Source organism: Rhinoraja longicauda, chromosome 5 (genome assembly GCF_053455715.1).
Source record: "Rhinoraja longicauda isolate Sanriku21f chromosome 5, sRhiLon1.1, whole genome shotgun sequence".
Classification (NCBI taxonomy): domain Eukaryota; kingdom Metazoa; phylum Chordata; class Chondrichthyes; order Rajiformes; family Arhynchobatidae; genus Rhinoraja; species Rhinoraja longicauda.
The window spans coordinates 44932972-44945378 of NC_135957.1; the positions used below are offsets into that span (position 1 = coordinate 44932972).

A 12407-nucleotide genomic window follows, 5' to 3' on the forward strand; every position below is an offset into this window, starting at 1 on the left:
TCTTGCCATCACTCTGATATAAGTTAATCCTCATCTCATCTGTCCACAAGACCTTTTTCCAGAACTGTGGTTGCTCTTTTAAGTACTTCTTGGCAAACTGTAACCTGACCATCCTATTTTTGCGGCTAACCAATGGTTTGCATCTTGCAGTGTAGCCTCTGTATTTCTGTTCGTGAAGTCTTTTGCAGACAGTGGTCATTGACACATCCACACATGAAGAGTGTTTCTGATCTGTCGGACCGGTGTTTGGGAATTTTTCTTTATTGGAGAGAGAATTCTTCTGTCATCAGCCGTGGAGGTCTTCCTTGGCCTGCCAGTCCCTTTGCGATTAGTAAGCTCACCAGTGCTCTCTTTCTTCCTAATGATTTTCCAAACAGTTGTTTTTGGTAAGCTTAAGGTTTGGCTGATGTCTCTAACAGTTTTATTCTTGTTTCTCAGTCTCATGATGGCTTCTTTGACTTTCATTCGCACAACTTTGGTCCTCATGTTGATAAACAGCAATAAAAGTTTCCGGTGATGGAAATTGGAGGAAAGACTAGGTGCTGAGTGCTCTCTTGTACCTGCATTAAGGAGGCAATTAAACACACCTGAGCAATTACAAACACCTGTGAAACCATGTGTCCAAAACATTATGGTGCCCTGAAATGGGGCGACTATGTATAAACACAGCTGTAATTTCTACATGGTAAAACCAAAATGTATAAAAATTATCTTTATTAAAATCTGACATGTGATTTTTTTTCTATTACAAATCTCAAATTGTGGAGTACAGAGGCAAATAAACAAATGATGGGTCTTTGTCCCAAACATTATGGAGAGCACTGTAGATGATTTATTGCTTCTCTGCATGAATTTGTCCAATGGTGTAATCTTCGGGCCATTTTCTGCCATTGAGGCCATAGTTTGAATTGAAGCAAGTCTCACACAATTGTATAGACACAAGAGACTGCACATGCTAGAATTTGGAGCAAAAAACAGACAGCTGGAGAAATGAGGGTTGGGCAGTATCTGTGGAGAGAAAGGAAACGTTGATGTTTTGAATTACGTATCCATCAGTATGCCCTCTCAAAAGAGGGTGATCTCGAAAGCAGAGTCTCAACTCAACATTCCTTTTCCTCCCAGATGCTGCTTGTTCTGCTGAGTTCCTCCAACAGTTTTTGTTTTGGCCCAGCATAATTGTCACCTTTTTAAATTTTTTGAGATATTTTCTTTCTTGTTGCATTTATTGAACATTCCACATCACATGCTTTCAAAAACTATTCTTAGTTTCTTGAAATTGGGTTTAAAAGATGCACTCAAACTGCTTCTGTCTAATTTCCAACACTTCATCGCTGAGGTCAGTAACTCACTAAGAAGGGATTATACACATTCATATTGATTGATGCTTTATTGTCACACTATGCCACTCCATGGTTTAACAGGTTACCTCTTATTGACATTTTTATTTCTGAGATACATTCAATTAGCCTTTAAATCAGTATATTCTGTTCTTTATATGGAGGATATTAGCTATTATTTTACCTTCTGTATTTTGACCCTTTTCCACAACGGTACATCCTAAAAGGTGCAGTAGAGGTTGTGAGGCTATTTTGATGAATACTTTGCCACTGCAATGTTCGGTAGTGCTCATGTTCCAAATCATTGCATATTAGTGAAATAAAGTTACAAACTGCAGCACATAAATGGAAATGCAGCAACACCAGCCAATGATTTGAGGGTAAGAGATGACTGATAGTTGGAATCGCAATTGGGTTGATGATGTGGTCAAGACCTGCTGTAATATATATAAGTTTGATTGGGGCCTAGAGATTGGGAACTGAGGAGGACTTCAATGCTGGGTGGAAGGTGTGGTAGGTGGAGGGAAATGAGGAAACAGAATTGGTGGAGAATTGGCAAGTTCTTTGAGTAGACTTATTGGTGGTTGGGTTCCAAGCCTATAAACTTTACTTTAGACTTTAGAGATACAGCGTGGAAACAGGTCCTTCGGCCCACCGAGTCCGCTATGTCCAGCGGGACAATTTTGCAACTTGCTGAGTACTACATACCTGCACTATTTTGGGATGTGGGAGGAAACCGGAGCACCTGGAGAAAACCCACATAGTCATGGGAAGAATGTACAAACTCCTTACTAACAGCACCCATAGTCAGGATCAAACCCGGGTTTCTGGCGCTGTAAGGCAGCAACACTACCGTTGCTGCCTAGCCAGTCTGACAGAGCATTAGGTGATTGGGTGCGACTTGGTAGGGTTGGAGTGTGGATATATTTGGGTTAACAGCATTTGGTAGGGATCCTGAGAGAGGAGAGCTAAGTAATGAGATTTACTTTAGTGAGTAACCTATTAAAGCATTGGTTTCCCATGCTCAATTAAGCATTTGTCTATGGCAATGTTGACAATTTCTCCAGCAGTGCTGCCATAAGGTGCTTTCAATGAGGGATGTATTTGAAACAATGTCGAGGCTTAAAAATTTCATCAGATATGCAAGAGTTGAATTTAGAGTAATAGACTCTTAGCTTTGTACAGCTTGGAAAAAGGCCCCTGACACAACTCATCCTCTAAACTAGTCACATTTCTCCATGTCCCTCTAAACCTTTCCTATCCATGTACCTTACCACATAGAAACATAGAAAATAGGTGCAGGAGTAGGCCATTCGGCCCTTTGAGCCTGCACCGCCATTCAATATGATCATGGCTGATCATTCAGCTCAGTAACCTGTACCTGCCTTCTCTCCATACCCCCTGATCCCTTTAGCCACAAGGGCCACAACCAACTCCCTCTTAAATATAGCCAATTAACTGGCCTCAACTACCTTCTGTGGCAGAGAATTCCACAGACTCACCACTCTCTGTGTGAAGAAATGTTTTCTCATCTCGGTCCTAAAAGACTCCCCCTTATCCTTAAGCTGTGACCCCTTGTTCTGGACTTCCCCAACATCGGGAACAATCTTCCCGCATCTAGCCTCTCCAACCCTTTAAGAATTTTATATGTTTCTATAAGATCCCCCCTTAGTCTTCTAAATTCCAGCGAGTATAAGCCTAGTCTATCCAGTCTTTCTTCATATGAAAGCCCTGCCATCCCAGGGATCAATCTGGTGAACCTTCTCTGTACTCCCTCTAAGGCTAGAATGTCTTTCCTCAGATTAGGAGACCAAAACTGTACACAATACTCCAGGTGCGGTCTCACCAAGGCCCTGTACAACTGCAGCAGCACTCCCTGCTCCTGCACTCAAATCCTCTTGCTATGAATGCTAACATACCATTCGCTTTCTTCACTGCCTGCTGCACCTGCACGCTTGCTTTCAATGACTGGTGCACCATGACACCCAGGTCACATTTCATCTCCCCTTTTCCTAATTGGCCACCATTCAGGTAATACTCTGCTTTCCTGTTCTTGCCGCCAAAGTGGATAACCTCACATTTATCCACATTACATTGCATCTGCCATGCATTTACCCACTCGCCTAATCTATCCAAGTCACTCTGCAGCCTCCTAGCATCCTCCTCGCAGCTAACACTGCCACCAGCTTCGTGTCATCTGCAAACTTGCATTCAATTCCCTTGTCCAAATCATTAATATATATTGTAAATAACTGGGGTCCCAGCACTGAGCCTTGCGGTACCCCACTAGTCACTGCCTGCCACATATCGTCCAAACATTGTAATTGTTTCTGCCTCTACCACTCTCTCTGGCAGCTCATTCCAGATAACCACAATCTCAGTGTCAAAATCTTGCCCCTCAGGTCCTCATTAAATTGTCATCTGTCACCTTAAACTAGTACCCTCTAGCTCTAGACCTCCCTGCATGGGAAAAAGACTGTGACCTTTTCTATGCCTCTCATAGTTTAATAAACCTCCAAGGTCACCCCTTAGCCTCTTTCACTCTGGGAAAAGGGTCCCATTCTATCCAGTCTCAACCTTATAACTCAAGCCCTCCAGTCCCAGCAATATCCATGTGAATCTTTCCTGCACCCTCTCTAGCTTAATCACATCCTTCCCATATTTTGCCAACCAGCACTAAATACAGTGCCTTATCTGCCAAGGATATCTCGTGTCCCTAATTTGCCCTCATGATTTTCTTCTTAACTATACTTCTACATTTTTTATACTCCGCAGGGGATGTGGTTGATCCCAACTGCCCATTCCTGACACGTGGCTCCTTTTTCCTGAACAGAGCCTCAATATTGCTCATCAGACATCCCTAATTCTTTCAGACTGAACTTTTTCCATCTCACTTTTAAAAGCCTCCCACTTGCCAGAAATTTCTTTACCAGCTATCAACCTCTCCTAACCAACCTTTGCAAGTTCGTAATGCCATCAAAATTAACCTTGCTCCAATGTATAACTTATGGACCGGTCCTACTTTTATCCATAACTATTTTAAAACTAATGGAATCATGGTTACTAGTTCCAATATGGTTCCCAACTAGCACATCAGCCATTGTCCCACCTCATTTCCCCATTGGAGTTTCATTGTTGCCCCATCTCTAGTCGGACTATCTACATATTGTTTGAGAAAACATTAATGGACCCGCTTAACTAATTCTGCCTGATCTAATCCCTTATCACTATGGCAGTCATAGTCAATATTAAGAACGAAAAAATCATTTACTATCACAGCCTCATTATTCCTACACATATTTGCAAACACCGTATATATTTTCTCCTCTTCCCATTGGCATTTGTGGGACCTAGAGTACAACCCCACTTATTTTTAAGTTCTACACATATATCTTCACTGGCCATGCCCCCACCCCCCCCAAAAAAAAAAATCCTTTCAAGTACTGCAGTGTTGACCTGGAAATTGGGCACAACATATTCCATTCTCTAAATCTATTTTCAGGCATGAGTTAACTAAAAAACTACAGTGTCCAAATTTCTAAGCTTTCATTATTTGAGCTTATGCTGTGGTTTCATTATCTACATAATTCTTTGGGTTGCAGTTCCATTTGGATGTTATTTTCGATAGGTTGCATTATATTGTCTGAAGTAGCTTACTTTGCCAGTATTATAAATACGTACTTATGTTTATCTTGTGCTTTCTTTCAGTGCCTTGCTTTACCTGCGTGAAATAGTTGAGGAGATAAAATCACCTTCTTATAAAATTGATGAAGTGACTGCTTGTACAAAGAGTGAACTAGACCAATCTCACTATAGGTTGTTATCTGAGTCTCAGCCCTCCTCAACACAAAGAAGAGGAAAGAGGAAGAAAAAATCTTGTGATGATGATGTTTTTGATGACTTGTCAGATGACAAAGACTTTGTGCTTTCTGATGGAGTATTCGAAGAAGAGGAAGAAGAAGAAGAAGAAGAAGAAGAAGAAGAGGAACTAGAAGAACTTAGTGAAGTTGACATCCCTGGTGATATAACAGAGTCTGATCTAGATGTTCCTTCCAATGAGGAATATCAAAAACCAAGAAAGAGTCCCATAAATGTAAGTTATTTTCCTCTTGATCCCTCTCTGCATCAACTGCATGTAACTATATCCTGCACTATTACTATCATTTCATACTGGTAAAGGATCTTACAAAATTGCCGTTATGTTTTCTGCACTTTTATTTTTAGCTATTTTAAGACCACCAGTTTGACAAAAAATTGGCAGGCATGCATTTAAAACTGTCCTTATACCTTGAGATTAATATTCTGCTTGCATTCTGACATTTAATATACTTTTCTGAGGCAGTAAAGAGATATTCAGCTCAATATGGCATGGTCCAACTCTGATATGATTGGCATGCAATGATTTAATTAATCCCAGAAATTAGATTCCTGAACAATATTAAGGTGAGTAAATCCTCAGGGCTCTACAGCAGAGAGTCCTCGGGCTACAAGTACATAGTTCCCCGTAAATTATCAGTAATTATATTCTTCTTCTTTTGCGTATGGCGTGCACAGCCTAAAGTTGTAGGTCAAGGGTAGACATCCAGCCCAGAGCAGTATTAGTTGCTGGGTGGATTGCCTTGATTCCACCAGGGAAAAGCCACAGTGTGCAATCATTCACAGTGTGTGGGATGGTCTGGTTTGGATATCCGCAGTCGCAGGCAGGGTTGTCTGTCATCCCCCACTTGTGCAGGTGATGGGCTGTTCTTGCATGGAGGGTGCAGAACCTGTTCAGGGTTAGCCATTGCTTGCGATGGAGGTCAAATCCCGGTGGTTTCACTGTGGGGGTCTGTGATGACCTCTCCGTTGTTGGTGTTGGCATCTTTGCAGGCTCTGCGCCACTCAGTCTTGGGGTCAAAGTCTTCCAGGGATTTGGCTGAAGACCAGAAGGCTTTGCGGGACTTCAACTGCATGTTGGGCAGATTGTTCAAGTCAGCATGGATGGGAAGGTCAGGGTTAACCTCGATGGTGCACCAATCTTTCAATATCCTCTCCCTTCTGTGTATGCTGGGTGGGGCGATGTGAGAGAGGACAGGGAGCTACTGCAAAGGTGTTGAATTAAGCATCCCTGTGATGACCCGCATTGCAGAGTTAAGGACAGTGTCAACTCATTTCGTATGACTTTAACTTAACGCAGTCCAGCAGGAAGGCATGGACTCTCCTTCGCCATCTTGGTTCTGCTGCCTCTGGGCAGCACAACCCTCCCAAGGTGTCAGCAAATGCTGTAGCTTCTCGCCTGCTGGCATACTCGAACGTCGCCACTTCCAAAGAAGCCCAACGAGAAGTGAGACGGATCTTAACAAGGTCCATCTCTTCTTCACCACCCTCAAGCCGCCTTTCTAATCCATATACTCCAGTTGATGTAGACAAAGCCCTGTCCTCTACTAAAGTTGGGAAAGCAGCAGGAGTTGATGGGATTTACCCGGAATTTCTGAAGAACCCTGGCCTCCAAGGATGCAACTGGCTGGCTGCTTTTTTCACCCATGACCATTGTAGAGGAATTATCCCTAAGGCCTGGAGACAGTCTACGGTCATCACCATCCTCAAGCCTGGCAAACCTGCTGGTGATCCGGCTAGTTACCGACCCATCTCCCTCTTGTGTACATACTACAAGCTGTTTGAGCGCCTCCTGCTTGCTCGGATTTCTCTATTGGAAGAACCTGTTCTGCCCAGAGAGCAAACTGGCTTTAGACCTGGTAGAAGCTGCGCAGATCAAGTGCTTGCCCTCACTACCAATACAGAGGCTGGCTTCCAATGTGCCCTGAAAACTGGTGTTGCTCTCATTGATCTGTCATCAGCTTATGACACCGTGTGGAGACATGGTCTGTTGCTGAAAACTTCCAGAATCTTGAAGTGCCAAACCACCATGCGTGCCCTCTCATCCATCCTCAGCAACCGTAGATTTAGGGTGTCGCTTGGGGACCAAACCAGGTCTGTCAGGACCCTGAATAATGGCCTCCCCCAGGGCTCTGTCCTAGCTCCCCTACTCTTCAACATCTATGTGAGTGACATGCCAACTACCTCGTCCAGGAAGTTTGCATATGCAGATGACCTTGCCCTTGCCTACCAGGGAGCTGCCCTTGAGGATATCAGCAGAGTGCGAACCCAAGACTTGAAGGGTATGGAGGAGTACTTCACCTTCTGGCGACTTTGCCCCAACCCATCTAAGACAATTGCCACTGCCTTTCACCTCAGCAATTATATTGAGTACAGGAGATAGGACTATAGCTGCACAAGACATTGATGAGACCACCTATGTGTAGTTCTGGATGCCCTGCTGTAGGGAGAATGTTATTAAAACTGGAAAGGGTGTGGAATGTTACCAGGTCTCAAAGGCTTGAGTTATAAGAAAAGACTGGATAGGCTATGATTTATTCTTGGAACATTTGAGGATGAGAATGACCTTATAGTGATATACAAAATCATGAGAGGCACACAAAAGGTCACCCCTTTTTTCCAGGGTAGATGAGCCCAGAACTAGAGGGCATCGGTTTAAGATAAGAGGTGAGGGATTTAAAAGAGAACTGTAAGGAAATGTCTTCATGCCGTGGGTGGTGTGTATGTGGAATGAGCTGTCAGAGGACGTTTTCAGAGGCAGGTACAATGACATTGTTTAAGACATTTAGTCAGGTATATGGATAGGAAAAATTTATAGGGATATGGGCAAATAAAACTATCTCAGCTCAGGTCGGCATGGATGAGTTGGGCTGAAAGACATCTTTCCACGCTGTATGATTCTATGATTTTAAAAAGTTATGCTTTTGTGTGAATTTCGTAGCAAGAGAAATTAACTGAACAATAATTTATCCTACAATTTGTTCCTTGTGGGTAATTTGCTCAGTTTCAGTTGTCTTTTTCCTCATGTGTTTGTGTGCTACAAGAAAGGGCAGGAGTTCTTGCAAGAAAGTTTGCAAGAAAGTTTAGGATTGGCTTGCGTAGCCGCATTTGGAATATTATGAGCAATTCTGGGCACCATATCTGAGGAAGGATGTGCTGGCTCTGGAGAGGGTTCAGAGGAGATTTACAAGAATGATCCCAGGAATGAGTAGATTAACCTATGATGAGCATTTGTCAGCAGTGAGCCAGTACTCGCTGGAGTTTAGAAGAATGAGGGGGGACCTCATTGAAACATACAGAATAGTGAAAGGCTTAGATATAGTTGATGGGGAGAGGATGTTTCCACTAGTGTGAGAGTCTAAGACTAGACGTCATAGCCTCAGAATTAAAGGACATTCTTTTAGGATGATGAGGAAAAATTTCTTTAGTCAGAGGGTGATGAATCTTTGCGACAGAAGGCTGTATAATTCAAATTTTGATAAGAGCTGAGAGCTGGAATTGAGTGGTCTTAAATTATTTGGGTCTGAAGAGCAATTGGTCCCAATCACTTGCATTGCATTCTGGGTTATGATTCGGGCATTGTCTCCAAAACAAATGACTCATTTTATTTTTTCTCGGAATTTATGTCCTAGGAGTCATTTAAAATGAGTATATTCAGATGTTTCTGTTTTCCATATTCCTTTCCAAACTCTGTATATATTAATTCTGTCCCTCCACTTCAATAGGCAGCAGAGACAAAGCCAATTTGAATTAAAAGATGGAGGTCATAGCTGAATTGACCTTCTGAACTTCCTTTAGATTTAAAGTTATAATAATTTAGTTCAATGTTTATGTTTAAGATGTGTGAAAAAGTAGACAGCTGTACAGTAGATGTTGGATTTGGTATTATGTTTTGAGCTTGGTGAGAACAACCATAATTTGCATTTAAATAATGCTTTTAATGTAGAAAATTATTTCAAACCAATTTGCAAAATAATCTGAAAATGGGATCCAAAGTTAAAAGGAGATACTGGGAGAGTTAATCAGAAGTTTTCTCAATAATATGGATTGGAAGGAGGATTGTAAGTTTGGAGAAACTGAATAAGTTTAGGGAGAAAATTCCAGAACACGGAGCATCAGTAGCTAAAGGTCTCATTCTCAATGTTTGAGATAAAAGGTGGATGGGTGTACAAAAGGGTAGGAAAACATTTTAGTTGAGGTTTTTTTTTTGTTGCAGATCAGGTCTAATCCCAAATTGCCCTTGAGAAGACAGTAGGGAGCTGTATTCTGAGAGTCAGAGAGTCATACTATATGAATGATTTGGATGAGAACATACATGGCAAGATTAGCAATTTTGCAGATGATACAAAAGTGGGTGATTTGGCAGACAGTGAAGATGGTTATGAAAAATTACATCAGGATCTTGATCAATTGGCCAAATGGGCTGAGGAATGGTTGATGGAATTTAATGCAGAAAAATGTGAGATGTTGCATTTTGGGAAGTCTGACATGGGCAGGACCTACACAGTGAATAGTAGGGCTCTGGGTAGTGTTATAGAACAGAGGGATCTAGGAGTGCAGATGCATAGCTCCCTGAAGGTGGAGTTGCAGGTAGATCGGGTGGTCAAAAAGACATTTGGCACATTGGCCTTCATCAACCAGAGTATTGAGTATAGAAGTTGAGAGATCATGTTGCAGTTGTATTAGACGTTGGTGAGGCCACATTTAGAGTATTGTGTTCATTTCTGGGCACCGTGTTGAACGAAAGATATTGTCAAGCTGGAAAGGGTGCAGAGAAGATTTACAAGGATGTTGCCAGGACTAGAGGGTCTGAGCTATAGGCAGAGGTTGAGTAGGCTGGGACTCTATTCCTTGGAGCGCAGGAGGATGAGGTATGATCTTATAAGGTGTATAAGATAATGAGAGGAATAGATCGGGCAAAAGACAAAGAGTGGCATAAAATGGGGGCTTTTTCTGGTTGGCTACCAGTGACTAGTGGAGTTCCGCAAGGGTCGGCGCTGGGGCCGCTACTCCACGTTGTATATTGATGATTTGGACGAGGGGATTGAAGGCTTTGTGGCAAAGTTTGTGGATGATACGAAAATAGGTGGAGGGGCAGGGAGTGTTGAGAAAGCAGGGACTTTGCAGAAGGACTTGGACAGGTTGGAGAGTGGGCAGAGAAGTGGCAGATGGACTATGGTGTAGCAAAGTGTACAGTCATGCATTTTGGTAGTAGGAATAAAGGCTTAGACTATTTTCTAAATGGGGTGAGAATCCAGAAATCGGAGGCGCAAAGGGACTTGGGAGTGCAGGTGCAGGATTCCCAAAAAGTTAATCTGCCAGTTGAATGGAAAGCAAACTTAATCTGCCAGTTAAAGAAAGCAAATTTAATGCTAACATTTATTTCAAGAAGCCTTGTATACAAAAACAGGGATGTAATTTTGAGGCTCTATAAGGCGCTGGTGAGGCCGCATTTGGAATATTATGAGCAATTCTGGGCACCATATCTGAGGAAGGATGTGCTGGCTCTGGGGAGGGTTCAGAGGAGATTTACAAGAATGATCCCAGGAATGAGTAGATTAACCTATGATGAGCATTTGTCAGCAGTGAGCCAGTACTCGCTGGAGTTTAGAAGAATGAGGGGGGACCTCATTGAAACATACAGAATAGTGAAAGGCTTAGATATAGTTGATGGGGAGAGGATGTTTCCACTAGTGTGAGAGTCTAAGACTAGACGTCATAGCCTCAGAATTAAAGGACATTCTTTTAGGATGATGAGGAAAAATTTCTTTAGTCAGAGGGTGATGAATCTTTGCGACAGAAGGCTGTGGAGGCCATGTCAGTGGATATTTTTAAGGCAGAAATAGATAGATTCTTGATTAGTACAGGTGTCAGAGGTTATGGGGAGGGCAGGGAAATGGGGTTAGGAGAGATAGATCAGAGATAGAGGGAGAGATTGAATGGCAGAGTAAACTTGATGGGCCAAATGACCTAATTCTACTGCAATTCCTTATGCACAGAGTCTCTTGCCCATAGTAGATGAATCGAGGACCTGAGGACATAGGTTTAAGGTGAAAGGGAAAAGATTTAATAGGAATCTGAGGGGTAACTTTTTCGCACAAAGAGTGGTGGATGTATGGAACTAGCTGCCAGATGAGGTAGTTGAGGCTGGGACTATCCCAACATTTAAGAAGCAGTTCAACAGGTACATGGATAGGACAGGTTTGGAGGGATATAGACCAAATGCTGGCAGGTGGGACTTGTGTAGCTGGGACATGTTGACAGGTGTGGGCAAGTTGGGCCAAAGGGCCTGTTTCTACACTATATCACTCTATGACACAAGACTTCTTTAAATGTGATGTAGGAACTGAATAACTCACAAAGGCATAAAACTGAACCATACGATGTGTCACCTGGTACATGGCTGATTCAAACCAACTATTGACACCATGTTTCCTTCCATGGGGAGAAATTGGTGTGCATTTATTCATTTTTATTAATAGTCTAGCACCTAATGGTAAGTATGGTCAGTGCGAACCCAGAAACATGCACTTGTAAAGAATTCAGTTTTGCAATTAGTTAAAGAATTCAGCTGAAGCAATCTGGATTGCTAATCAGGCAGTATTAATTTTTGAACTCACAATTTCGGTCTCATGGATGTTGATCCTTCGGGTAATGTTTTTTTGGTATTTTAGTAAAGACAAATGATTTATCACGCTTGGCACATTGCTGTAACTAAACTCCAGTCTCTCGTTTAGCTGATTTGAAGCATTCTTTTTTTGTGTTGCTGCAGTTCCCAATGATTAAATAATTGATTAATCTTGTTTTGAGATTGTTCTTTAAATTTGATTTTATTAATGTAGAAGAATGGTCTACAATAAAACATTTCAAATTGGATAACAAAATGACGCTAATGCCTACAAGTAGACCCCAGGTTTGAGTATTGTCTTTGCCTTTAATCTTTTCTGAAGCTGCTGCAGCTTTAGACAATGTTAAAGAGAACATACATCGATGAGCCAAAACATAATGACCACTGATAGGTGAAGTGAATAACATTGATTATCTTGTTACAATGGCACCTGTCAAGGGGTGGGATATATTAGGCAGTAAGTGAACAGTCAGATCTTGAAGTTGATGTGTTGGATGCAGGAGAAATGGGCAGGAGTAAAGACCTGAGCGACTTTGACAAGGGCCAAATTGTTATGGCCAGACGAT

The 12407-nt window shown here is 42.2% G+C and overlaps 1 protein-coding gene across 2 annotated transcripts in view; it reads left to right on the forward strand.

Moving 5' to 3' along the window:
• The window catches only part of gtf3c2 (general transcription factor IIIC, polypeptide 2, beta), a 95397-nt gene that overhangs the window by 9634 nt on the left and 73356 nt on the right, over window positions 1–12407 (forward strand). For both annotated transcript variants that reach the window (XM_078399408.1, XM_078399409.1), the window contains exon 3: window positions 5046–5430. In XM_078399408.1, coding sequence (XP_078255534.1) covers window positions 5046–5430 — 385 coding nt within the window. The remainder of the gene's footprint in view (window positions 1–5045; window positions 5431–12407) is intronic.